The sequence below is a fragment of the Gekko japonicus genome, unplaced genomic scaffold, assembly GCF_001447785.1.
Source record: "Gekko japonicus isolate JY-2015 unplaced genomic scaffold, Gekko_japonicus_V1.1 scaffold237, whole genome shotgun sequence".
NCBI classification, from domain to species: Eukaryota; Metazoa; Chordata; class Lepidosauria; order Squamata; family Gekkonidae; genus Gekko; species Gekko japonicus.
Window position 1 is genome coordinate 237,889 of NW_015161955.1, and position 27,731 is coordinate 265,619.

The 27,731-nt window shown below is 43.7% G+C and overlaps 1 protein-coding gene across 3 annotated transcripts in view; it reads right to left on the bottom strand.

Annotated features, from left to right (window-relative positions):
• The window catches only part of RDX (radixin), a 52,371-nt gene that overhangs the window by 3,394 nt on the left and 21,246 nt on the right, over positions 1 to 27,731 (bottom strand). For 2 of the 3 annotated variants that reach the window (XM_015429492.1, XM_015429491.1), the window contains 11 exons: positions 22,952 to 23,035; positions 17,845 to 17,940; positions 15,634 to 15,908; positions 14,773 to 14,856; positions 14,311 to 14,457; positions 13,941 to 14,037; positions 11,615 to 11,778; positions 9,383 to 9,513; positions 6,062 to 6,222; positions 3,048 to 3,140; positions 1,403 to 1,639 (listed from right to left, as the gene is read on the bottom strand). In XM_015429492.1, coding sequence (XP_015284978.1) covers positions 1,403 to 1,639; positions 3,048 to 3,140; positions 6,062 to 6,222; positions 9,383 to 9,513; positions 11,615 to 11,778; positions 13,941 to 14,037; positions 14,311 to 14,457; positions 14,773 to 14,856; positions 15,634 to 15,908; positions 17,845 to 17,940; positions 22,952 to 23,035 — 1,569 coding nt within the window. Of the gene's footprint in view, positions 1 to 1,402; positions 1,640 to 3,047; positions 3,141 to 6,061; positions 6,223 to 9,382; positions 9,514 to 11,614; positions 11,779 to 13,940; positions 14,038 to 14,310; positions 14,458 to 14,772; positions 14,857 to 15,633; positions 15,909 to 17,844; positions 17,941 to 22,951; positions 23,036 to 27,731 lie in introns of those variants that run through there. The other variant, XM_015429493.1, reaches the window with a different exon arrangement.

A 27,731-nucleotide genomic window follows, 5' to 3' on the forward strand; every position in this document is an offset into this window, starting at 1 on the left:
CCACTCAGGAGAGCTTGGATTCAACCCAGCATTCTTTCAGAGAGTAGTTTTCAAAGGATCACCTGAGGCTTGCAATATCCTTGGGAACAATTACAGAAGCAGGGGCTTGGAATAAGGACAACACAAGTGGCAAGACAGCAGCTTGCGGGATACATCCATCAAAGCCATTCTGTGGAACAGGAACATGGGGGGGCAGGGCAGGGATGTAGTTAAATCTGTTAGGGCTGTTTTAAAATAAATTCACCTAACTGAAGGACCCTTTCACATTCCCTCAACTTATCACAGGTTTGTGCATCAGAAAATAACGCTTAATCGTAAAATGAGATCGCCAGGAAGCTTGTATATTGGTTTTGACGTCCTTCCAAAGCAAATGGCACCATCCTATGCATTATTAAAGAGATCAAAGACTGTACAGAAAGAGAACTTAACAGAACAGTCCACTCCAAGCACTTGGATTAAAACGTAAATTTCGTTTTGGCCTTGGTTAAACAGTTTGATGCTGAACAGTCAAGCAGAACAAAGGCCAGGTTTGAATACCTCGCCCTCCCTGCTTTATGCCAGGCAGACCAGTGGTCTAGCAAGCTCAGCACTGCTTACTCAGACTTGGCTGTGGCCCTGGAGATGCCAATGACTGAGCCAGAGATGTTCAGCATGCAAACGTCTGTGCTCTGTCACAGATCCACGGTCCCTTCCCCCACTGTCACAAGTTCTTCTAGAATTTAAAAGAAACGTTTAAGTGACTGTCCTCCACATTACCTGCACTTTGCCTGATGTACAAGCGTTAATGCCACACTATTTCAAGGGACTTTACTGTACTCTGGGTGCATATTTTTTTTCCTTACCAGTTACCACTCAGGCAATTTTATTAAATGAAATAGCTTGGGAACTGCACAGGTTAGAAAACAAATTAAAATGATACCCCCATTACCACTTGATTTATCCACATGCTTCCTGAAACACAAAGCTACTTACGGGGCTGTTTATATGTGTGAAAAGTATGGACTATACATTTCTGCAAAGCAGCATATGTTATGGCCACAAGCCAGTGAACTGCATGATTAACCCTGAGAGTCCAGCCAGAACATCCACCACCACTCGGGGACCATAAAAGTTGTTGGGCTATGGCTTTCTGCTGTAAGTTTACCCTGTTGAAGTTTTAGTTGTTTCCTTTCCAGCTGGATCGTTTTTACTTTTAAAACTATGCAAACCACCTCAACAAGCTTTCAACGGGGTGTTCCAAATATACAAGCAGGTTTTTAGGTTCCAAGAGTAGTTTGCGATACAGGAGGGAGGCAACTACAGTCCCAAGGAAAGGAAAGGACTGTTGTGAGCGTTCCCAAGCCTGACGGGGTGCGTAACAGGGCTCTCTCTGACCTGGGCCTCTGCCACAGCCCTTTGTTACCTGGAGCTGCTTCTTAACGCGTTCGTTCTTCTGTGTCTCTGTTACTCGCTCTTCCTCACTCCTGTGATTTGCGACCCCTTCAGAAGCCAGTTCTGCACTCGCTTCGGCATTATTCTCATCCTGTTCATCGTGTTCGTTCTCTGTGGGAGGAACCACGGGTGGGGGAGGGGGCGGAGCAGACATCACCGTCTTCAGTTCTTCTTTGGTCTTTTCCAAATCTTCTTGGGCTGCAAAAGCCTAAAAAGAGTGATAAAGGTTACTTAAAAGACCACAAATTACCCACTGCTGCCATACTTGGAATCATCGAGTTGGAAGGGACCTCCAGGGTCATCTAGTTCAACCTCTTGCACAGTGCAGGAAATTCACAACTACCTCCCCCCCCCCACAGTGACCCGTTCCATGCCCAGAAGATGGCAAAAAAAAAAAAAAAAACCCCCCAGGATCCGCGCCCAAACCAACAGGCAGAACCTGGAGAAAAATTGCTTCCTGACTCCCAAAGTGGCACTCAGCATTTCCCTGGGCGTGTAAGAAAGGGCCACAAGAACTAACCACTGAGGCAACCCTTCCTGCCCTCCCTCTCATGATCTGTCTAAGTTCACAGAATCAACCATTGCTGTCGGATGGCCATCTAGTCTCTGCTTGAAAACCTCCAAAGGAGCCCACTACCTCCTGAGGAAGCCTGTTTCACTTGAGGAACTGCTCTGTCAAGAAGTTCTTCCTAATGTTTAGCTGAAAACTCTTTTGATTTAATGGGTTTTAATGACACCTGAATGTGTTGGAGTCATGGCCAAACTAGAGGATACCAGGTCCCCCAGTCAGCCATGGGGTTGTGGCACAAAACCGACAACCCATGATTTGCAAGTGAAGTTCCTTGAAGCCTCTAAGCCCACTGACGTATCCCTGTACACAAGCCTATTTTGCTTTCTAAATATCTGTTCGGTTGTAGTCAGCAAATGAAAGTATAGCGCAAAGGGACAGCGATAAGCCGATGCTTTTAAAAGAGTCAGCCGCTTTTGCTGTCTCTAACCAAGGAACAAGGCCCAGGTTTATGCTAAAATTTAGGGAGAGGCATTAAATAATTCCTTGGGCACAGATACATTTATGAAGACACTCCTAACCCCCTCCACAAGCTATCAGAAATCAATTTAGCGACACGCTCAGGCCCAGGATGCAGTAACATTTTATACCTGGTATGAGAGGGGAAGTGAACCGCTGGCTAACACATGCTCCCCACCCTAATACTGCCAACAAAGAAATGGCATGACCAGCTGGAAAACCAGGTTCGCCTACTCCTGGCATCTCCTAACTGAAAGGAAAGCACACACAGTGGACTCGGGGGGGGGGGGGGGCCCGGGGGGGGGGCCTGATTCAGCAGGGGCCAGGCAACGCGCAAGTCAACAGCCCAATCCCTAAGCAGAGTTACACCCTTCTAAGTCTCCAATGACTCTGCTTAGGAGTGCGCTGCCAGTCTGGCTCCCTTTTCATCACAAGTAACACAGACCGGATTCCGGGGGTGGGGGGATGTATTTTCAGCCACCAAAACCAAAATGTGACAACTCTGCTTTTGTTGGCTGGCACCCCTGGGCCTACACTTTGGCATGGCTTCCCATTCACAAACCCCAGCTCTTTGGTGCAGAAGAATTACTTTGTGCTGCCATTCTGAAGCTTCTTCTTCCTTCTTCTTCTTGGCCTCTTCCAAAAGTGCAATCTTTGCAGTGAATTCAGCGAGTTCTGCTGCCTAAAGGGGAAAAAAAATAAAAGTGATCCACTTTAGGGCACCACAGAAGCATTGACAGCTCGGTATTGTTTTCTCTGCTAATTTCACTGAATTCGTTCAAGGAAACATAAACGGTGTAAGTTCACAGAATGGATCTCTCTCCCCCTTGCTGCTCCTAAGGTCGAGAAGGCTCTAGGGAACAGAGTGGTATGTGATACTCTGGCCGGCTGCGAGAAAGAAGAATCAGTGCAGTTCTCACTCGAGTTCTTGCCCAGTGTGTAGACAGGCTTTTGTGCCTGACTTTGCTGTCCCTTCCAACTAAGGCCTCTGCCTGAAGCTCTTAGAGGGTGCAGGGAAGAAAGAAGGGCGAGATCTGCCCCTTGACTCCATTACATTCAGAGCTCCTTGGACCTGCTCTATAAAGACACCGTCACTATAAATGATTTTATCTAAAACCAGAATTGTACCAGCACTCAGCAAGTTTGGAAGCATTTCTCCAGAAAGCTCATTACCCATATCTTATGTAACCAGGAGACTAATAAATGTAAACATAAAATAATCAACACCCAGCCATAAAAACCTGCTAGACTATGAAGCACACAACCAGAAAATGAGACTTCTTAATACTATGCTGTTAACAGCAATCAGTTGAATTACCAAAAGTAATACACGAAAACCAGGAATTCGGGAGCCTGGCAAAATAAAAACTTTCCCCCTGAGACGCTGAAAACGCAGAACGAGCTATTCATGCCTTCTTTGCCAAGAGAGTTCCTGTAAGTGTGACCATGATCAGTTGGCAGGCAGTGTCATGCAGCTCATGGGCTGACATCAGACACAGATGGGCATGATGCTAGAGTGCTTCCCTTACTCCACCTCCTTTCCAGAGAAAAGGACAAAGCACAGCAGAGGCTTCAGAGCTTTGACTCCAACTCCAGTTCTCCACTGCAGACAGCATGACAAGTTGGTGGGGCGACTGAATGCAGCCACAAACAGTACACTGGTAGTCTGTTGCCCCTTATGTTTACACATCATGATTTTTTGTGCTTGGACCTTGTCATGACCCCAGAGGGGTCTTTGGGTTCCGCCGCCACCACCCTGGATTTATGGTCCCTTGGGAGGCCCAGGGTACCTTTCCCAAGCCCCTTTTCAGCCGAGCAATACAGGCGTGATTGACCCAGGCAGAGAAAATAATTACACAAAAAGGGTTTATTAAAACAACAGTGGGGCAGGGAAAAACAAGACACGGCAAGGTGCTTAAAAAGGGGATAACAGTGTGAAAGGAAAAATAAACATAAACTAACGCAGCTACCTGTTACTCCTGTTTTACTTCCAGGCCCCCAGCCTGCCTAACACTCACACTGAGGGATCCTTTCCTCGCAGACCAACCTGTCTTCTCACTAAGATCAGGTTGCAGAGAGACGAAGGTCGGAGGGATCTTCCTCTTCCCAGCCCAGCCTATCTTCTCACTAAGATCAGGCCGCAGAGAGAGACGAAATACACCCTTTTCCCTCAGCGAACAGCTCAGATTCCTTCTCTCACCAGACTATCACAGTCTCCTCCCAAACTGTCTTCCCAACCGACTCCAACGGTCTCTTTAGAATCCTCTCTGACTCTCCCAATGCCTTCTGGGAGTTGTAGGCCTAGCTGCCTCCTACTGCCACCCAGGCCTCTTAGGCTGGCTAGGCCGTACTGGCACAGGCCAGATCATGACAGACCTTAAGAACTTTTTGTCCTTGGACATTAAGAACATAAGAAGAGCCCTGCTGGTTCAGACCAGTGGTCCATCTAGTCCAGCATCCTGTCTCACACAGTGGCCAGCTAGTTCCTCTGGACGGCCAACAACAGGGCATAGAGACTGAGACCTTCCACTGATGTTTGCCTCCTGCCTCTGTGATTAGAGACTTATGAACCTGCACTGGTTTACTTAAAAGGTAAGTAAGGCTGTGGGGTCAAGTGGCTAAGACGGAACAAGCGGAAGCTGAATCCGGACAGGACAGAGGTAATGCCGGCCGGGAAGGCTGAAATTCTAGAGGAACTGAATCCTCTTGTCCTAGATGGAGTGATGCTGGCTTGTTCAGAGCAAGTTAAGAGCTTAGGGGTGCTCATGGACCCTGCCTTGCTGCCTGAGAAGCAGGCTGGTGTGGTGTCCAGCAACACCTTCTATCAGCTGCATCTGATTTGCCAACTCTGTCATTATCTAGGCTCAGCCAATCTGGCCACGGTGATCCATGCTTCTGTCACCACACAGTTGGATCACTGCAAAACACTCTACATGGGGCTGTCCTCAAAGACAACCCAGAAACTACAACTGGTCCAGAATGTGGCAGAGGCCAGCTACTGGGAACAGAGGTTGCCCACTTTGAAACAGCTATGGTGGCTGCCAGTCTGTTACCGAGTTCAACTCAAGGTGCTGGTTACGAACTTTAAAGCCCTTCATGACCTGGGACCCACATTTTTGAAGGACCAGCTCCTTCTATATGTCCCTGGGCACTAACTATGGTCATCAGGCAGCCACCTGTTGGCTATTCCACCACTAAGAGTAGCCCATCTGGCACTGACTAGAGTCCAGGCCTTTCCCATTGTGACGCCGGCACTGGGGGATGGGCCCCCTGAGGAGGGGAGGGGAGGGGAGGCCCTCCCTGGAGATCTTCCAGAGGTGCTGCAAGGCCTGCCTGTTTGCCAGGGCTCTTTTTTTGGGGGGGGGGTTGAATCAGCAGGCCTCTTGTAAGGGGGGGCGGGGGAGAGTTGTGGTTTGTTCTTTTATTTTTGGGTTTAAAACTATTGTAAGCCACCTTGAACCACAAGGAACGGCGGGATGCAACTATTTTAATTAGTAAATAATGCAGAATGGTACCTTGCTTCCTCTCAGCTATGCCAGGGTTTGCGCAAAGACCCCTAGGAAATGGATTCCTACACGAGTCAGTTGATCGTTCGCTTCTTACCAGCTGCTCCTGGTTCTTCATCTGGTCAGCAGCCTGTTTTGCGAGAGTGGATTTAGCCTCTTCCGCTGCTCTGCGTTCCTTTTCCAGGCGCTCTGCTTCCTCTTTCGCTTTCTTGCGCTCCTGATCCAGCTCCAGAGCTCTCCTCGTCTGTTCTTCCAATTCTGTGCAAAGGTTGATAAGAGGATCAGATGCTTCACATGCAAGGCCAGGTTTAATCCCTGAATGGGAAAGCCACCTGAAGCCTTCCAGGATGGCAGAGTCCTACATCACTTCAGGAGGAGGAGGAGGAGGAGACTGGATTCATACCCCAGCCTTCACTCAGAGTGGCTTATAATCTCCTTCCCATCCTCTCCCCACAACAGTCACCCTGTGAGGTAGGTGGGGCTGAGTGGGCTCTTTGAAAACTGCTCTTGAGAGAGCAGCTCTCAAGAGAACTTTGACTGACCCAAGGTCACCCAGCAGCTGCATGTGAAGGCATGGGAAATCAAACCCAGTTCTCCAGAATAGAGTCCGCCGCTCTTAACCACTACACCAAACTGGAGGAACTGTTGTAGGTTTAATAACTTTCAGCTAATTCTGTGTGTGCTGCAGCTCAAACCTCTGTCAAATTACAATTAAACACCAAGTTTACACACAGCACTGAGTGAGCACAGCAGTTTCTCCAATCGCTTTGTTTGCACAGGTGATCGCCACAGGTGTTTCCCCACATCTTTAAGAACTCTTCAGTGCCTCAGTGCTCAGCTCTCAAAAGGAATTCACACTTGTGCAAAGCCACCAACCATCACATGAATCAGAAAAAGCAGACAAGGCAACAGGTAAAGAAGCAAAAAGAAAGCCCAAATCGCAGCTGAGTGCAGCTGAGCAGAAAAAAACACAGACATCGTCCTTCTTTCCAACTCTTGGGCACTTCCCACCAATTACACACACTGCTGGAAAAAATCTTTCAAAGGTTGTCAGCAAACGTTTAGGAACTTGGGGTTTTTCTACTTCTTCCATTTACAGTGGTTTTAAATCCAGCTGTGATCTGTACCCCTCATCCTGAACTGCCCAAACACTGGACTGTGTCTACAGTACCATTCTGCATGCAGAGAGCATTTTCTGCTCATGAAAGAGCTCTTCGATACCTCATACAAGGACACAGCATGAAAACAGTAAAACTAAACTCAAAGACATTCTCCTGCTTGCACCTCCTTTTGCAGTAGCCTGAGAATATTTATGGAGCCTGCCTATTAAGAGTCCTGCAATGCTTGCAGAAGTATTGGTGCGAAGACTTCAACTGCGGCCGCTCCACTGCATTGGTCAGGCCACCCCAGGAGTACTGCATGCAGCTCTGGAGGCCTCACTTCAAAAAGGATGTGGACAGAATGGAGCAGGTGCAGAGGAGAGCAACGAGGATGATCAGGGGCCCATAGGAGACCAAGCCCTATGAGGAAAGGCTGAGGGACTTGGGAATGTTCAGTCTGGAGAAGAGGAGGTTGAGGGGGGACATGATTGCTCTCCTAAAGTATTAACTTTTTTACAGTCAGAGATGTGCAGCAGTGGAATCAGCTACCTAGGAAGGTGGTGAGCTCCCCCTCACTGGCAGTCTTTAAGCAGCGGCTGGACAAACACTTGTCAGGGACGCTCTAGGCAGATCCTGCATTCGGCAGGGGGTTGAACTAGAGAGCCTGTAGGGCCCCTTCCAACTCATTGATTCTATGATTCTATAAGAGTGCTTGCATACATTTTCTTTCTGTCAGTTTCCTGGATCCAACCCTGAAGCTGTTGCCAAAGAAATTCTAATGTCGATTCTGCACGCCATCGTCTTCATTTAAGCATTTAAACAGTACTGTTCTCCCCAAAGGGGACCCAACGTTCCTTACATCATTCTCCCCCCTTCCATTTCATTCTCATGACCACCACCTGGTGAGTTACGTTAAAGCAGAGAGAGAGGAGAACTAGCCCAAAGTTGCCTTGTGGGTTTCTATGACAGACGGGAGATTCAGACCCGGGTCTCTCAAATCCTAGCCTGATACTCTAACCACTATACCATACGAGCTCTCAGTTAGATCAAGTTCAGCTCAACAGTGGACAAGTTCTTTTGCTGAGTAACAATTTCTAAGTGAAACTCGGAGTCAGCATGACTCGTGCATCAACAAAGGTCTACCTTTTAGGCTAAGAGTAGTACACAGAGGCTGGATCCAACCCACATTTCCATTCTATTAATAGCTGCGTGTTCCTGTGGTACAAGAAGCCCTCTTGCGGGCAGAAGAGGGCAGGTCACTGAACTGCATGTCTGATCAAACCACACCCAATGCTGACACACAACAGAATTAAATCAGGAGAGGCTGGCTGAAGGGAGGTGTGGCTAGCACAAGCAAATCAAGCAGGCAGAGCAAGCCCCTTCTTCTGCAGCCAGGGGAGGCCATTTTGTTTACTTCTCAAAGGAGTGGCCACGTGACCCACAGTTTGGCAACTGCTTCCTTGACTAATGAAAGCCATTAAAATGCAACCTGTGAAAGAGCAGAGTTTTCAAAGAACAGGTTGGCTGCAAGGAACCTTTGCAAGAAGGAAGACGACTTTTGGCAATGGGTATGTGGTTATACTTTTGCGAGTCACGTAATAGGATAAGTTGTGTAGGGATTCAGAAAGTACCAAAACTGTTATTTGGTTGCAGCAAAAAAAAAAATAATGGTGCATTTTAATCTTGTCAATAAACCAGAAGCAACAGAGTTTAAGAGTATGAAGATTTTTATTTCTAAATTTAAAAGATTTCCTGAAGCAAATCCAGTTTTGACTGTACTCTTCCTGACTGTGAGAACGGAGGGTAACTTGCTATGGACAGGGATTCAATAGTCGTTACATTTTAAAATTCTTTTCTGGTACACTTTCTTCATGTTGCTTTCCCCTCCCCTTTCTTGGGGGGTGACCTCTTCGTACAATCTCTATTATTTGAATTATTTGACCTACACAAACAAGATTAAAGACTCTCAGTAATAAATAAGACACTAATCACTATCTTACTGAAAAACAAAAAAGGGACTTCTGATTAAGGGTCTCCTATAAGGCCTCCAGTGAAGTATTCACTGCCACTGCTTTACTCATGACTGAATTCAATTTTGAGCAAAACTGCTTATTTATTTAGGTTATAGCCCCTCTTTCTCTCAGAGACTCAAGGCAGAGTACGGAATCTATAAAAAATGTGAGTATTCAAAATCAGCTCCCAGAATCAGGATGAGGTACCGTATCAACTGTCCATAAATCTCTTGTATCTTATGCAAATGTATATCGTCTTCTAAAAGAAATGCAATTAAAAAAACAAAGTTAAATGCAAGAGCTCACCTTTTTGGGCCTTCATTGTCTGTTCTTCAATCTGTCTTAGCCGCTCAATCAGTTCATCCTTTTCACGTTCTATTCTTTCCTTCTCTTTTTCTGCTATTTCCCTTTTCTTTTTCTCATTCTCCAACTGAGCTCTAAATTAAAGAAATACAGAATATACAGCAGGAGAACAAAAGGATTTAATGTCCACTGCAATGTTCACTGCAACGTCCATTCGATTTAATGTCCACTGCAACCAGGTTTATTCTCGGAGGTAACATTAAAGTTACACCCTAGGTCTTTAAGGTTCAACTGATAGAATGATTCAAGTCGGAAACAGAAGTTGAACAATAAAAGGTGGGGGTCTGCAAGGAATCCCTGGAGGAGCAAAATAGTGAAACCACACCCACCCTAAAATTCTGCCCCCCCCCCCCAGATTATTATATCTCTCAGGGGCCTCAGCCAGCTAGTCCCCACACACACACACACTGCTCCTTCTGCCCGTAAGCAACTTTCAACACTAACTGCCTCCCACATGATTATCACCTAGCATCAATCCTACAAAGTGCCAACAGACAACGTACAGATATTTCTTGCACCTCCCTGCCCCCAACAACTCCTTGGAATCCCGGGAAAGACTATGAGGAATAATGCTTCTTGCTTGGTCCTCAGAACAGTAAAGTATCTTCAAAACTCCAATCTTGTCATACAGCAAACATGTCTGGACAGTGAAGCAATCCAAACAATTTAATACAGTCACTGTGCACTAGCACAGCTAGATAGGGGCTGGCACAACAGATTCTTCATAAAGAACACAGTACCTCCGGCACTGGAGTTGCTGTATTCTGATTCTTCTCTCTGCTTCTCACCTTCACGTAGGTAGTGTCTGCACAACCACCGACAGGCAGTTAATGATGTCTAGCACTAAATACCCAAGTGGTGACTGATCAGTATTCACTGACTGTAAATCTAGTAAGCTGGATGCCAAGAGACCCTCAAGTGGGAATTCCACATGCAGAATGGATCTTTCCACCTTTGCATTCCTACAGTATCTTGCACCGTCTGAGAAGCTGCCTACTCATGGTCAGAGGACAGTGTTGGATACAGAGCAGGAGACTGTATCGTCATGTGGGAAACTGGCAAAAGTCAATAATGCCTTCCCCCACCATGGTAATATTTAGCATATATTATTACAGGATCATCTAGAGTAGCAGTGAGTATGTCAGAGCAAACAGTTCTGTTCATCCATAAAGAAGAAGAGATTGGATTTATACCCCCGCCCTTCACTACCCAAAGGAGTCTCAGAGTGGCTTGCAAACTCCTTTCCCTTCCCCTCCACACAACAAACACCCTGTGAGGTAGGTGGGGCTGAGAGAGCTCTGACAGAAACTGCTCTTTTTCAAGGATAGCTCTCATCAGAACTATGGCTTGCCCAAAGACATCCAGCAGGTGCAAGTGGAGGAGTGAGGAATCAAACCCGGTTCTCCCAGATTAAAGTCCACGCACTTAACCACTACACCAAACTGGCACCAAAGCATCAGGATTCCAGCAGGGCTCTATCAGAGCAGCCAGCCAACTCTATTCTGCTAAAGGATTAATCCAGCTGTGCTGAAAAGATGGAATAGAAAGCTATAGCCCTACCACGGCCCAAGAATTTTAACAAGCATTTTTCCCTTCTTTCCATGAAATTTATGGTACCCATAAGTACTTCTTCACCCAAAAGTGATTAACACATGGAATTCACTGCCACAGGAGGTGGCGGCGGCTACAAGCATGGACGGCTTCAAGACGGAATTGTATCAACATATGGAGCAGAGGTCCATCAGTGGCTATTAGCCACAAGGTATAGACAGGAACTCTCAGTCTGGGGCAAGTGATGCTCTGTATTCTTGGTGCTTGGGGGGGGGGGCAACAGTGGGAGGGCTTCTAGTGTCCTGGCCCCACTGCTGGACCTCCTGATGGCACCTGGTATTTTTGGCCATTGTGTGACAGAGTGTTGGACCGGATGGGCTACTGGCCTGATCCAACATTGGCTTCTCTTATGTTCTTATTTGTCATTCCTGGAACCCACATATAATGGGTGTAAAAGGCTATCAAACTGATCAAGGCAATCATTGCCTCAGTGAGGGCCACAGCCCAACGGAGACATTCAGAAAGCCTACCTCATATGTATGAATGCTAAGCTACTTCTGAAGATCACACTGAAGGGAGTTCTAACTGCCAAGGGGAATTCGTAAATAATTGTCAGTGTCATACCTCTCCAACTGTTTTTGGTGTTTCTCTTCTCTAGCCTGAGCCTTCATTTGCTGAACTTCGATTGTATCTGGCTTTCTCCTTCTCATATATAACTCATGGTTTCCCATACACAATGCCAATATCCGCTTATTTATTCTCAGACGTGGTGCATAAAACACAAAGTCCTAGAGAAATTAAAATATTTGAAATCCCCCTTATCCTTTAGAAACATGTACTTAGAAACAAAATAAGATGCAAGTCTTCCTTAATCCAAGTCTTCATTTATTTCACAAACTACCCACAAATGAAAAGGACTTTGGGACTACTCAGAGAAGGAATTAGCTGTTCCAGAAACAATAAAAGCGATCTAATCAGCAATATATACTTGAACATTTATAATGCTTTAGGGAAAGATTCTCACCACAGATTCCCGAATAAATCTTATTTATACCATTTGGAAAAGGTTAGTATTGGAACAGACGCTGGGAAGAAACGCACAGTTCTCACAATGAAAGAAAACAGCAGAGTTGTACAAAGAACTTTTTAAAAAGCTTATTCAGAAATCTTTGGAAGTAGGAGTGATCAGTAAAAAAAAGTATGCAGAGGATGCCAAATTATTTTCAACAATGAAATCCAAAGCACACTGGGACAAGCTCCAAAACCTATCTTTTGTGGATTGCAATGGAATGGCAGGTGAGTGTCAGGGATACTGGGAAGTGACTACATCGAAGACAAAAAGACCCCCTAACTTCACATATACTGCTGGTGTCTGAGATGTCGCTTTTTTTCTCTCCCTGTCTATAATCCAATGATCCAGAGAGAATTAGACTGGCAGCCAGTTCAGTAGGCACATTTAGCTTACAAAATTTACCACCACAAGACACTTTTTCTCAAATGGATTCTCCATTCTCAGAGGCGGTATTTCTATCAGCAGCCAGCTATCTGGAGCAAGCACAGGACATCACCTAAAGGGCTTGTGGGCATTCTTCTAGCTACTGCTGGAATCAGAGGCTCAGACTCCAAGAAGCATGAATCAAGCAGAGTTCAGGCATCTTTGCACCCTCTCTTTACTTCCCAAAACTGCTCCTGAAGTTAAAGAGCACCCTCAGGAATGGCAGGGGATGAGGCACACAGGGCTGCAGTTGGGGAGAGAAACTGATGAACATTCCACCTGGCACACAGACGTGCTCAAAGGAGATTTCGAACAAGGAGGGTCAGTTTTCCATTCTCACTGCAGTGCATCTCAGTCTGAGGCTTCCCCCAACCTACAGGAGAACATTTTTGGAAGAAGTGCTCAGGGGGTTCCAATGGGAAGGGGGAAAGCAATAAAGATACCTCCAAACCCTATGCCATGCACACATCTTAAAATCTGAACAATGAAGCTGGAGCAGGCAGACCTTGGTCTGGTGTTAGCAAAAACATATGTTCTTATTTCAAGACTAAATCCAATTCACCAACAATTTGTATGTGCACAACCCAGGAGTAAACTGAGTATTTACTGTTTTAATGTCAGTTTGCTTAATTCAAAAGTAAAACAGATAACAGTAAAAATTAGTATAAAATGGAAACAAAAAGTTAGCTGGTATCTAAAATCCCCTTCCAGTCCTACTCTGAAAGCGGCAGGGAAGATAAATAAAAAATTTCACTGTAAATGCCATAATAGAAAAACACACTATTATGTATTCAGAAGATTCCTATGCCCCCACTCCAGAGACTTCCTCAAGATGGCTTACAAAGAAAAGCAATATCCCCCCAAAAATCTAAAACCAGCATAAAAATTGACATGAAAGCCCTGCCATAAAATGTTTAGTAGCCAAAAGCATTCATAGAAAAGTCCTCAGGCTACAGAAGACCATAAAAACAATTACAGAAAGAAGAAGAGGAGGAGAGTTAGTTTTTATACCCTGCTTTTCTCTACCCTAAGGAATCTCAAAGCAGCTTATAATCACATTCCCTTCCTCTCCCCACAACAGGCGACTTGTGAGGGAGGTGGAGCTGAGAGAGTTCTTTGAGAACTGTGGCTGGCCCAAGGTCACCCAGCTGGCTTCATGTGGAGGAGGAGTGGGGAATCAAACCCAATTCTCCAGATTAGAGTCTGCACACTGAACTACCACACGCACAGCCCAGTCAAAAGCCAGGGTAAACTTCTGGGCTGGTGCCTACAGAAGAGCAAGTTAAGCGCCAGGCGGGCCTTTCAAAGCAGGTCTCACCAGCCACCTCACCTCTAGTGGCTGGGAGACTGAAGTTGTGAAGGTAACACTAATTTGACAGTGTATGAGGAAGCAGAGAGAAAATCATAACAAGTTCATGCTTACACAAAAGCAAAAATATTAAAAGGTTTACTTACAGGGGCCTTTTTGTCAATGGGCTTTATCACAAACTTTTTGTCATTAAATGAAATATTTCTTATTTCACTCCAGGGAAAGCCGATCTTGGGAGTCAACCTTTAGTAAGAAAGAATCCTTAGTAAAAGGATAGACATTTGTATTTAATAACCCAGGAAGTACAAACCTAGGATCAATGACAGATGGAACTGAAGGCCATCTAGTTTACCTCTCTTGAAAAAGTAGTACCCTCCACCCATTAGGCTCCTCTCTCCCATAAAGCTCAGTTCGTCTCAAAGCACATTCTAGCTCAGATATACATCTCCTTATTAACACACTCATTATTAAGAAGCATGATCTCTGAACAGCAGAGCACTGCAATTTAATACTTACTTGTCATCATGTTCATAAATATTCAAGCCCAAAGCATCAACACCAAGCCATAATTCAGTTCCCTTTTTGTTCTTTATTTCAAAATAGTTGACGCCATACATTTCCAAGTCTTGAGCAATCTTGAGATACTCCATCATAGAATCTTCCCTGATCAATGAGAAGAATTAAGCCACACTGATTTGCCTTTTACCTTCACCATAAAGACAGAAGTGGTAAAATAGTGAACCCCACCCAGCAAAAGTTAGCCCCTGAAATAAATGGAGACCCTGGCACCCACAGACCTCAAAGCAATTAAAATAGAAACAATAAAAAATTGATTACAAGTAACCTTATATTCAGGAATGAACAAAAAGGGCTTTTACTGTGGTGTAATAAATTACAGATAGAAGGAGCAGCATTGTGTAAAGACAAACATTAATCAATTTCAAATAAGGAGGACTGTATCTATGCTGGGGAAGTTACCTTAACATCCCTCTGTGTTCTTCATGCCAGTTCTGTATTCTTTCTTCCCACTGCTCTTTTGTTAATTTATGCTGTTCCAAAACACTGTCAAAATAAAGGATCACCTTTAAAGTGTTGGGGGGGGGGGGGGCTTGCAAAAACAGCACAATCCGTTTAGGTTTAGGATTAAAAACAAAATGCCAAACAAGAACCCTGAACAGCTTTCCAGAGTATATTTAGCTCAGTAATATTGGATCGCATATGGCACCAGTCTATACCCAGAGGCATTTTTTCAAGCAGCCTCTCCATTAAAAAAAAAAAAGGTTATCCAAAAGGATGTAAGTCCAGTATGAAAGCTTTATTTCTGCTGCAAGGAAGATCTGCATGTTTTTAAACTGGCACATAGCTGATGGCCAAAGCATTTAAATTAATGCGTTCACTGCGCTTATATGCTGTGCTCACCCAGTACTTTTAGTTATGACATGAGTTCATCTATAAATGATTTTAACCTTGGAGTTATTGCAGCTGATGTTGAGGTGAAAAATTTGCTTTACATGTTAAATGTCAGAAGTGAAGTCAGTCTTACCTTGTAACCTATCTGACTATGTTATTCAAATAACTTTCTGACAACTGTAACATTCAAAGATTTCTCTGGAAATCATGCGACCACAGCTGCACGTCTGGCGGCTACCAAACTAAATTCAATATACAGACCATTTTGATTTTAAGTCTAAGGAGCTAATGATTCAGCCTTATCATGACTTAACCGCCAAGACTGACAAGCATGGCTTATACTGGTTAAGATACTAGGCATTCTTGAATTAGTGCACTTTACTTTAACAGAGTTTGCCAGGCTTGTGATGTGGCGCATACGTTTCTTACCGCTGGGGAAGAAGTCTGTCGTTTGCCAAATATCCTAGTTTATGTATCTCCTTGTTGTAGTCTCCATACTTGGCTTGAACAGCATAAGAAGCTAACAGAACTGCAGTTTCTGGTGGACAATAGATTTCATCATTTAAGATGGCTTCTTTGACTTGCAGAAAAAAGAGTCTCTGAGTTATTTCTTGAATCAACTCTTCAGAAACATCCTCAGGAAAAAACTTTGATCTGAATTTGAACTGAAGGGGATTTTCTTTCCTTACATCTTGCTGTGTTACCTAAAATGGAGTTTTTAGAGGAGTACAGAATATTACAGTTTTAGGGAAAGCAATCTAATCACTAGTTGCTATATACTGTAATTCAACTCTCCAAAGCACAACATTGAAGGACGTGTGATTCCACACAGACCTCTAAATAATTGATTGCAAATTAGGAAAACATGACAGCTTTCAGAGGCTACATAAAACCATTTAAAGACTTCATTGTATTCCTTGTGTTACTCCAATTTTCAATATACAAATTCCATTGTTGAAACCTTTCTATATACAACAAAATCCTGTAGCAAAAAATCAAACTTTCAGTCACAGGGACACAAGAGTGGGAGCTAAAGCATTAAATTATCTCACCAGGGGAAAAAAGCTATTGTTGAATGGGTTTTCCAAATATTGACAAGCTGATGACTGTGGCATAGGTGAGAATTGCCAAGTGAGAGTTATTTACATAGCGACAAGATATTGGTAAGCTGCTTCAGACCATTTTGAAGGAGCGGGGTATAAATGTTAAATAAATATTGTATAAAAATATAAACGCTCAATCACTATCAAAATGTTTTGTTACAATACAAGACAGTAACAGTTGCAGTAAAAGATTTTTTCACTAACCCAAACCAGAAAATTTATTCTATGATTCCAGAGTCAGATCACAGAACTTCCAATCACCCTGCAAGATTAAATCAGTTTGGTGAAGGAATACATCAAATGTCTAGAATTTCCTGAAGGACAATCCCAGGGTTGGTGTGGGGCGTAGGGTGAGGAGGAAAAGAACAGATAAGATCTGCGGAATGATCACATCAACCTGCATAAAGAGATTAGGAATGGGCACAACCCAGCTCACAAACTAAAATTCATGATGAATTTTGGCCAGTTCATGGCTTGTGAAGTGAAACTTGTGGCAGGTCAACCAGCATGAAATTTCAAGCTGTTCATGCCCGTTCATGAACAGATACATTTCCAGACATACTGCCTCCGCTCAATCTAAATGTTTACCAAACTTCAAACTAACCGGGGGGGGCGGGGGCGGGGGAGGAACAGAACTTGGACTACATGTAGAGGAGCATCCAGGGGAGGTCCCCTGCAACTTTGATGTCTCTAGCTTGCACAGGATCCACTCCTGAAACCGTGCCTGTCAAAATGCCTATCATTTCCCCAGAAAGCATTTTCCTGGGGGCACCTTCTTTGAGGGGTCATAACTCAGATCCCGTAAATCCAATTTGCACAAAACTTGGAGGGCAGGTAGAGGAGAGTCAGCCAGAGATCCCATGCAAGCTTAGTGCCTCTAGCATGCCAGGGGCTGTTCTACCAGATCACAAATGTCATGAACTGAACCAGTTTATTTAGCTCCTAAAAGTTCAAGACGGTTCGTGGTTTGCAAACCGGGCATGCCATGAACCACGAACCGAACTGCATTTTCCCAGTTCATGTCCATCCCTAACAGAGATATCACATACTATACAATAAAAACTTTACCAGGAGCATGTTTTCATAAGAAACAAAAACAGAAGGCTCAAAATTTAAATTTCTTTTTCATAAACATGAGGAATGGGATCATTAATTTTAAGCATTTATTTAACAACTCAGAAAGGGGCTTCTTCATAGTTAAAAATAACACGATACCTGATCTTATACATTAATCCTAGACTTAGCCTTCAGAAAGTTTAACAACCTTACCATTAAAAGATTTTGCTCTAAGGAAAAAGGCATTTGAAAAATGATTCTGAAGTGAGGATTGGACAAAGCCATGGACAAGTTTAATGCACCCAGAAACAACACACAAAAGTGCATATATTCTTCCACAGAAAGTAGAAGCAACAATCTACACTTCATTTGTGAGGAAAAAATTAGAGTAATAATCATAGATCACGTGTCATATGTACCATTAAACCCACAAACTAAATAAACTATTTTGGGCTGAATTTTTTTTTTGCAAGGATGCTACCTTTTTATTCAACTTTAACCAAGTCGAGTATCCTTTGCTGTCCACATACTGCAGTCCAAAAAACCAGACTTCACGAAGGCCAACAGTTTTTACCACCTAAAAAGAATTTTATTATTAGCATCATATAAAACCTTCATAATTAAGGCACAGTTTGTTGTTACACAGACTAGCATGAGGGGTCCTTATTTAAGTATTACTTTATTTACAAAATTCATACCCCACCTTTCTACCCTTATTAGGGCCACCAAGGCAGCTAACAATTTAAACATACATAATAAAATCATGTCTTAAAAACCATTAAAACCAAACAAATACACATCATTAAAACAATTAAAACCAAGCTAAAATACATATACAAAAGCCAACAAATTAAAATGTAGGGCAAGAAGGAGGGATCTGGGGGAGCGCCAAATGGGGCGGGGTGGACTTTACCCACTGGTAGAAGACAGCAACAGAATGGGACAAGTGAGTCCTCTTGGGAAAGAGATCCAGAGCTTTGGTACCACAACACAGAAGGGCCTCTCCTGGGTTGCCACCAGCCTAATTTCAGAAGTTGAGGGTACCTGAAGCAGATAGGTTCATAAGGGAGTACACCGTCCTTCAAGTATGTTGTTCCCAAGACATATACTGCTTTATAGGTCTACACCAGCACCTTGAACACCAGGACCTTGAATTGGGAATCAGGGTAAAGGAGCCAACACTACAGTGATATGGTCCCCTTCAACCCACTCCAACATCCAGGCTGCAGTACTCTTCACCAACTGAAGTTTCAGAGCACTTTTCAAGGACAGCCCCACACAAGAGTGCACTGCAGTAAACTGATCATGATGTAACCAGGCCTGAACTATAGCAGTCAGATGTTTTCTGGCCATGGCTCACCACTTGAAGCTGGTAAAAGATACCTCTACCCACAGCTACCACTTGCTTATCCATCAACATGCCTGGGTCAAAAAGCACACTCAGACTATAGACTGGTTCCTTCAAAGGGAGTGCAACCCCATCCAAAATAGGCAACACCTTCTCCCAGACTTCATGAGCCAGAAATGACCTGGACTAACCCTTGGACAAGGCTTATCTCTGACCTCTGACTCCTCCGAGCCCCCCTTGAATTCCTCCTTGGAGACTGTGGCTTCATGGATCAGAGTGAGAAAATTTTCTTTCCATCTTGCTTTCTATCTTGCTTAATTTGGAAAGGTATCTGCATTAGGGTTCTAACAGGCTTCAAGGGAAAAAATATCCTGACTCTTTTTCAGAGGCTTAGCGTGTGAAAATGGGTGTCTGAAGATATAAATAACATCCCATAATGCTTCTGTTAAAGGGACAGCACATTTTCCCGTCCAAGCAGCTGGCAACCCTAGATTAAATGTTTCTTAATGAATCACAGAAAACAAAACTCAGCTAAGGAAGGGTCATAGCTAATTTTAAAGAGCTTATTATTTCTATCAGGTAAATCTGACTTCATGTTTTCTGTACTTTGGGGGATTTTTTTTAATGAGTTGGGCTTCACTAAATATGTCAAACAGGCAACACCTTAAATTGTGCTCACCAGTAGCACTTCTGTCTTGTCTGGATTCAGCTTCAGTTTATTAGTCTGCAAGCATACTGAAACTGCCACCAGAAATATGAGACAGAGCTGAGTGTCATTTGCATTTTGGTGACAACCCAGCTGAAATCTCTGGATGACCTCACACAGCGGTTTCAAGCAGATGTTGAAAAGGACCAGGAAGACCAAGGTTCTTTCAGTCCCATAACCAGGCCTGAAACCAGATTAGAAATGATCCAAGTGATCCTTGGGCTTGTGTACTCCATTCCTTTGTGTTCCAGAAACTGAACTGCTTTTGTGGGAAACTATAGTTACTTCATTTATTCCACTATGGTCTGTTCAGGACAAGAATAAACAGAGAAATTTCCAGGCTCATTCGAACAGTGACAAGCCATAGGCTTGCATTCAGCACAAGGACCTTGCAAGGTCCACATAAGAATATCTCATTTTCTCAGCTCTCCATTTCCCACTTCCAACTCCAGAGAAGCTTATTTGCACACTCACAGGACCAATGTGAAATAACAGACATGTGGATCAGGAGGCTACAGTAAAGAAAGGGAGCACCATCATTCCTTTCTGCCATCAGTGGAGCATGCAAGAGGCAGGAGGGAACAATTTCACTCCTTTCCCCCTTCCCATTGTAGCCTCCCAACCTGCATGGCTAACACTCCACAAAGCTCCTGCAACCACAGATACATACACCTGGCTGGCCAACAGCAAAGCAACATAATACTTACAGGTTAAGAACCAAGTCACTCTGCTACAAGAAGAAACATCTAATGAACAGTGTTAAGTGTTTTGCCAATGTCTTTTGGCAAAACACTTAACACTGACATACTAATAGCACAGTCCTAAACAGAGTTACACCCTTTTAAGTCCATAAAAGTAACTGGGGTTAGAAGTCTGTAACTCTGTTTAGGACTTCAGTGTAATTCTGCACATGTGCAATGGTTTAAAATGGGACACTGACATTTAAATGGAACAGCTGAGTCTAGATTTTTTTTTTAATGTGCAATATGTTTACACTGGACCCAAGGTCCAGAGATTGTAATAGGAAGGACATTTCTGTAGTACTATCAGGACTTTGCCATTAAAATTAACTTTTTTCTTACTGTGAGGTTACAGCTTCTAATGCTGAGCAAGAAGGCTAATACAGAATTAGTTATTTCTATTTGTAGAACATGATATCTAATGCTTCCTTTGCATCTGATTAATTTTTCTTTCATAATAAAAATCCAGAGAACTCATTTAGCACTTATTTTGAAAAAAAAGTTTCTGGTGAGAAAGCATCTTTTCTTTTTCAAAAAACTCTGACAGACAACCGAAATTCATTAGATGTCTGCTGATGGATGAGGAAGGCACCACATGATTAGTGCTTTTCTGAGAGCCTGGGTTAAATGTGCGGGAGGGGGGTGGAAATGACACTAAGGATGGCTGAAAGTTGATATAAAGTTTACTGCAGGTTTCCCCTGGAACATGCAAAGGGGCAAAATACCCCCAACCAAGCCTATGCTCTCACCCTAGGCTCCCACCCCGTTGGCAAATGAGGGGGAAGTTGGATAGAGATGCCAGAGGTACATACAGGCCGCCCATTCCCTAAAATGACCTGGCATAACGAATGTGTGTGCTGAAGGAGGAGGGCAGAGGAGGAACACAAGGCTCCCTCTGTGCACGGGCACTGTGCCCATGATGGAGTGGATTCAGCCCCTAGAGTTCAGCTGCTGAAGATTCTGAATGATGCAAATGCAACTTAGTTTTTAAAAGGTCTCTGTTCAGAATCAGGGAGTACAGCATTTAGAGAACAAGCCTGAAGTTGCCAAAAATCTTTGGAAGGAAGTCTAAGGTAAGATTCGCTTGGGGTCAATGAAACAGAAGAAATGTTGTATTTCAAGTGTGAAGTTCAACCACTTCAGCAGCAAAGATAGCAGAGCTCTAAAATAACTACTGCTGCACACATTCCTCTGCACAGCTTACTTTTCAAGTTTGTCGGAATATTAGATGGGAATATAAATGCTCGTTTTCTAACACATCCTGAATATGCTAGCTACTTTGCCTTTATGCAACAAGTTTTTAAATTAAACACAAGAGCATTTCACTGGAAGATTTTCTCAAAGACAAACCTTATAGAGCCACAAATATAAATGGGTTTTTAGTCTAAGAATGGGGGAATCAGGAAGATTTCCATTTCTGATCATTCCTCCTCCCTGACGGAGACTCCCACCCCCAAGTGCTGTTCCTCAGGGTCCGCTCTGCCCCAGGACTAGCATTTCGTGGAGATCAGTGGACTGCACTGAGAGGAAAGAGGCAGGAGTGTTCCCTTCCACTGATGGAAAAGACTTAGTCTGGGTCCATCCTGTGTGTTTTAAGCCTGACTGCTGACTAATGATTTATTCTCTATCACACGAATTTATAAAGTAAGCATTCCCTGAACAGAGTTTGAAGTGGGGACCTGCAACAAAATGTGTACTCTCCAGGCCCTGACAGGAGTGCTTCTCTTCAGGCCTCACAGCAACCTGGAACAGAAGCACTGGAGAACTCACACAAACACTCTTGTTTCAGGCCGGGAAGGACAAAGCACTGAGGTTGGAGGCTGCCTGCTCCAAGTCCCCCTTTAACTGCATGGGTTACCGCCCTCCCCCCTTGCCTCTCGACTAACAACATTCTAGAGAGGGATGGGATTGACTGCCAGGTCTGGACCTGATCGTTTATCTTTACATGGCCAAGACCGGAATAGGTTTCTTGAAAAGTGGGGAAAAGGAAAAAAGACGCACACAGCATGAAACCTCCCCCACCCAACTTGGACTGAGCATCTCAGACTCAACTGGAGACAGAGACTCCACCAACTTTCTCCACAAATATGATAAGTGAAGAAACTCTCTCTGATATGGGCCTAGTCTCTGCAGTATTCCGAAAGCAATCAGATGCCTCGTTGTTTTCCAAAACACTCAGAAGCTAAGACCAATCGTCACTTCTCCCTTCCTTTCTACCCTGGAGAACAGCAGAAGAGTCTGTCTTGAAGTTTGGAAAGCACAGAATCAGCATACTGCTCTCCAATGTACAGCATATTACATTTATAAGTTTCTTCCCTTTTGTCCTGGCTTCAGAGAGGGGAGGACCTCGGCCTCACTCGCAGGCGGCAGGCAAATGGTCTTCTTCACCCTAACAGCAACTTGGAAAGACTTCCTTTTCTTGCATTTTAGAGGATTTCACCTCCATTAGGGAAGTGGGGGGGGAGGGAAATGCTGCATATCTAAGGACTTCCCCCCCCCCCATATGCAGAAACCAGTGCGCTTGTTTGTGGATGGCTCCATGCTGCTGGATTTTTATCAGCACAGAACAATTTAAATATTACTTGGATACCATTTGACTTAACCTACTTCCAATGAGGAGGCAATGGTTAAACGTGAATATCATTAAGCTATCGAAGGAATATATGATTTTCACAGTTTGCGTGGCAATTACAAGCCCAGTTCTACTAGGCAGATGCCTGATTTTTTAGCACCCCAGGAAAAACAAGTCCCAGCTGAAGGTATTATGAGATGTTTATACCTGGAGAAAGGTTACCTGATCAAAAAGCTGTTTCCCGGTTGTATTGGGCTGGATGGCAAACTCCAACTCTGCATCCATCGTGGTAACTCTTACATTAATCTGTATAAAGCAAAAAATACATATTCTAAGGTTAATATCTTGATCAGCACTGAAATACTGAAATTACTACCACTTTACCTGACTTGCATATAAGCTTTTTGAAGTGATATTTGTTCAAAGTGTAAATGGACTTCTCGATCATACAATTGCAGAATATGAGATGGTTAATGCTATAACTACCACTATACCTTGCTCCATATGACGTTTGATATACAGGAGCTATATTCACACAGGAAATGAAGCCATTTCATTTGTAACAACTGTTGACAAATATTTATTTACTTTATTTATAGTTGATCATTCTCACTGGTACTCAAGGTGGCTTATGCAGAGTGAGTCAATACAATCAAGTTGACTCCCCCCCCCCCCCGGCCCCCAAGCCGAGCATGCCTCCAAGAGCAACATGGCTTGCTGCACTGCCATTTTTTGTGGCGGGGACTTGGGTTTCTGCGAGGGCCGGCTGGGCTTCTCAGGCCATGCACCCTCTTTCTTTCTATACTGTGTTTTCTAGGCTTAGTGGGTCATTTGCCAGCCAATGAGAGCAGTCAGTGGGCCCACTCCCAATTGTGACTTCTGTCAATGAAGGAGGGAGTCTCCCCACAGCTTTCCCTTCACAGTTGGCTTCCTGGATGCGGCAGTTGTTTCTGTGTGCTCCGAAACACATGACGTTTGGCATTTCTGTGCCTTTAGCTCTCTAGCTCGTGCCAGCCATCAATTCTACTCAGCGACAGCACATGAGGTAGGAGCTTTTGGGGGCTTTATTTCTGCGGGGGGGGGGAGTTCCAAAAGTGGTTGGAGACACGGTGGGCAGCAAAGCAGTGGACAAGTTTAATGCACCCAGGTCTCTCCAGGGGAACCGGTCTCCGTAGTCCGGTAACTCCAGTGCTCGCTACTTGCTCGCATTCAAGCCTGAGTACCTGCAACTGTTCCTGAGCTCTCCCTCTAGCAATCTATGTGGAGCCAATCCAGAAGCAGGGGCTTCGGGCTTCTGGGGGGTGGTGAGTTCAATGGATAATGGTGCTGTGAATTAAAGGGATCACCCATCCAAGAAAATACACTCTCCTTTGTAAACAGAGCTTTTTAAAGCAGGGAATCCCATCTGGCACACTGCGACCCATGAAAGGGGGGTTGGACACAAATGATATAGCAGGGGTGGGGCGAGGAATATTTATATATTTCCAAGACTCTGCTCTTCATGCATAAAGAAAGGGGATATCTGGTTTTAAACAAATAGATCATTGCTTAACCTTCATTGTAGAATGATTCATTTTGTTCTAGAGTCAATATGTAAACTGCAGTTCAAATGTTTTTACCCGTAAAAGCCATTAGAATTAAGTTGATGTTTCAAAGAAGTGTTCTAAGGATTGCATGCCCAAAGTGAAATGTATAGAATAAATTTAGAGTCCAGTGGCACCTTTAAGACCAACAGAGGTTTATTCAAGGTATGAGCTTTCACTTTTTTCAAATACATTGGAATGGAAAGAGGCTGAACAGCAAATTAACATGATGAAGATGTTTTAAGATATGCAAAGACAAAACTAAATAACAAGCTAAGGTTGTTTGTCAGAATAAATAGCTTTTTAAAAGCATTTTGTAATCTTTAAAGCCTGTCCAGTGATATGAGAAATGCTAAATAAGATGGGCAGTAGAGATGCCTCCCATGCTAATACATGACACTTTAGAATACCAGAGAAAGAACACACAATCCCTCTGAGATATCACGCACCCAGACACAAAGACTGTCAAGCAGCTGGGTTGCCCTGTAGAAAATTTGAAAACCAACAGAGCAAGCTTCTGGATTCCCAAGAGATCTTAACAGCCTGGATGATATAGGAAGGGTGGAGTATTTCAGGGCATGATGAAGAAGCCTGCAGGTTGCAGTCTTAACATGGAATGCAGGATGTGCTATAGAGACTTATATGCTACAGAATGTAAGGCAGGTTTCAAGACACACAGAAGGCTGACATGGAGACATCCTTATATAAATGTGTGCTAGGATCAGGGACTAGCAAAACACTACCTGCATGAATATACTGCTGCAGATAGTATGCAAACAGTATAGTTCCCAGTAGGGCCAGCATCAGCAGTCAGCAGGGTGGGCCAGAGATGGAGATGTCCCCATCTCTGACATATTCTATCTGTATGGGAAAGACCAGGAATTGGGGTACCTTTGCCTATATCTTTGACAGTGAAAACCTGACACAGACCTGAGGCGGCTCAGCGCTACTTGGTGAAGCTCCAAGATTTGGTACATAAAACAGAACAACATTTTCTGACAAATGGTACTTCTTGGGATCACCAAGGCCAGAGATTACTTTCTGCAGTAATTTCAAATTGCAGGTCTATGATGAAATCCTAACAAAAGTATTTTTTAGAATAAAATTTAAAAAGCTATCTGTTCATCCTAATATACTGGGCATTTTGTTACTGCCTCTGGTTGATTCTCCTAGTGAATTTTTCCACTGTAAGTGGAAACCAAACAGCATGCAGTCACATTCTTCTCCATGTCATAACAAAATACTGTTCTACAAATTAATAGTCAGCTTTTGCACTGGTTTACCTACAGTGTGCAATATATTGGGATGGAAGAGTGGTCAGTGGGAGAACCACTCAATGATGATAGTGTTGGAAATGGACCTTTGGGGCCTTTTTTTTGAAGTCATTACCCAGACTTGATCTAGGGTACAATTTGTACTTTTGAGCAAGTCACTACAGCTTTGTTTACCCTACTTCTTGGGGTTCTTTAGAGGCATTTACTTCATTTTTACCCTGTCTTTCTCCCCAATGCAAAGTGGTTCATACTGCTCTCCTTCCTTCCATTTTATCCAAACATAACTCCACACACACGCTGTTCTTTATTGCTTGCTTTTCACAACACAATGGATCCTAAGCAACATCCACATCATGGATCAACACCTCCGGAAAAACAAGTCTGGAAGCCAGAAAAAGAAGGAAAAACTTTTTTGGGGGGGGGGGGGGGGGGGGAGAGACACTGCAAGCCATTGACAGTTTCTTCCAAAAGAGCAGTGTGCCAAAGAACACATGAGAAAGGAATGATTCCACCTCTACCAGTACACTGGAGAATCTACAGTGTATGAATATTTCTCCACTGTGCTTCAACACTGAGGAAGTAAAGAGTTCTTCCTGATGATTACTGCCAGCAAGCCCCAATCCATCTGTCTGCATCACACCACTTCCCAGAGTTCAGTAACGATCCTGCAGAGTGGCCAGATGTAATTAGTGATCATCTGGGATGCCAAGCCATCAAAAGGGGCCCTAAGCAAAGTGGGGATAGGATGCACAGAGACTTTCCACTGGGAGACTTCCCTGATGGTACAAAGAGGCAGTTCTCTTCCACTAGTTATTACTGGAGTTTGGGCAATGGTTGTCAAGGCTGAAAGACTGGCTTGGTTACTCACTATCATGTGATTCTGTCTATTGTTTCTATTGCAAATGGTTTGCTAATACTGACAAGCCATCATACCCAAGTTCAGGAGGATTCAAAGACTGGAAGCCCCTCTTTGACAAGGGGGCTCTGCATGCACATGAGGTATCAAGCTATCCTCTCAACAATCACTCCACATGGAAAGAGCTGGAAGCTGTTCTGAAACCGAACATTACCATCCACAAAGACATGTAAAGACAGCTTCCTCTAGAGCAGCAGCAATGGCATCAAGTATTGTAGACTTGATTTGGTGCATGGCTAAAAACAACGTGGCCCTTTAGAAGATCATCAGACAAGGTATTCACTGAACACAATGGAATCTCTCCTAAAGATTCTTCAGGTTTTCTCAAAATATGTTTGAGTGGACATTTGTAGCGTGCTAAAGAGGGGACCGATGTTCCTTCTGTCAGACAGGATATGCAGAATGAGTTTCTCTATGTGCCTGCGTGTACAATAACAGATGTTGCTAATAAAAAAGCTTTAAAAAGCTAAATTTTTCAGGATGATGGTAGACTGTACCCCAGATATCTCAAAACACAAACAACTGTCACTGGTGTGCAGGTATGCTGAAATTGATTAAATAAGCAAATCAGTGGACATAAAGGAGAATTCTTTGAAATTTATGGATGTCGCAGACAGATCAGGAAAAGGTCTTGCAAAGCCTGTGCTGGAGAAGGTGGCAATGGATGGGTTTTTGGTGTCTTATATTCGGGGACAGCACTATGATAATGATAGCAATATGAGGGGACAATACAAAGGGGTGCAAAGCCATTGTTCTTGAAAAAAAATCCTCAGGTGTTCTTGGTACCTTGCTCTCTCTACAACTGGAATCTTGGGTTGGTGCATACTGCAAAGAGTACTGGCCAAGCAAAGTAATACTGGCCAAGCAAAGTAATTTGGGGGAATATGTTACATCAAATGCATTCATTTTTTCTCTAGAGCAACATAATGCTGGGAAGTGGCCTTACAGCACTTGCCACAACTAACCCTGAAAGCTCTGTCTCACATACTGGAGTGCTCCCCTAGATGTTGTCAAATCTGTTTTGCTGCAGTTGACACAACTAGCTGATGCATTAGAGAAGCTTTCATATGGTTCACATCTTGATCATGATGGGTAGATGCAGGCAAAAAAAATATTCTCAGCCATCTCTGTACATACAGTTTCATGGTGTCATTATGTATATGGCTTGACATTTTGTGTCAGGTTAACAAAATCAGTCTTGCTGTACAATGCAAAGCCCTAGAGATATA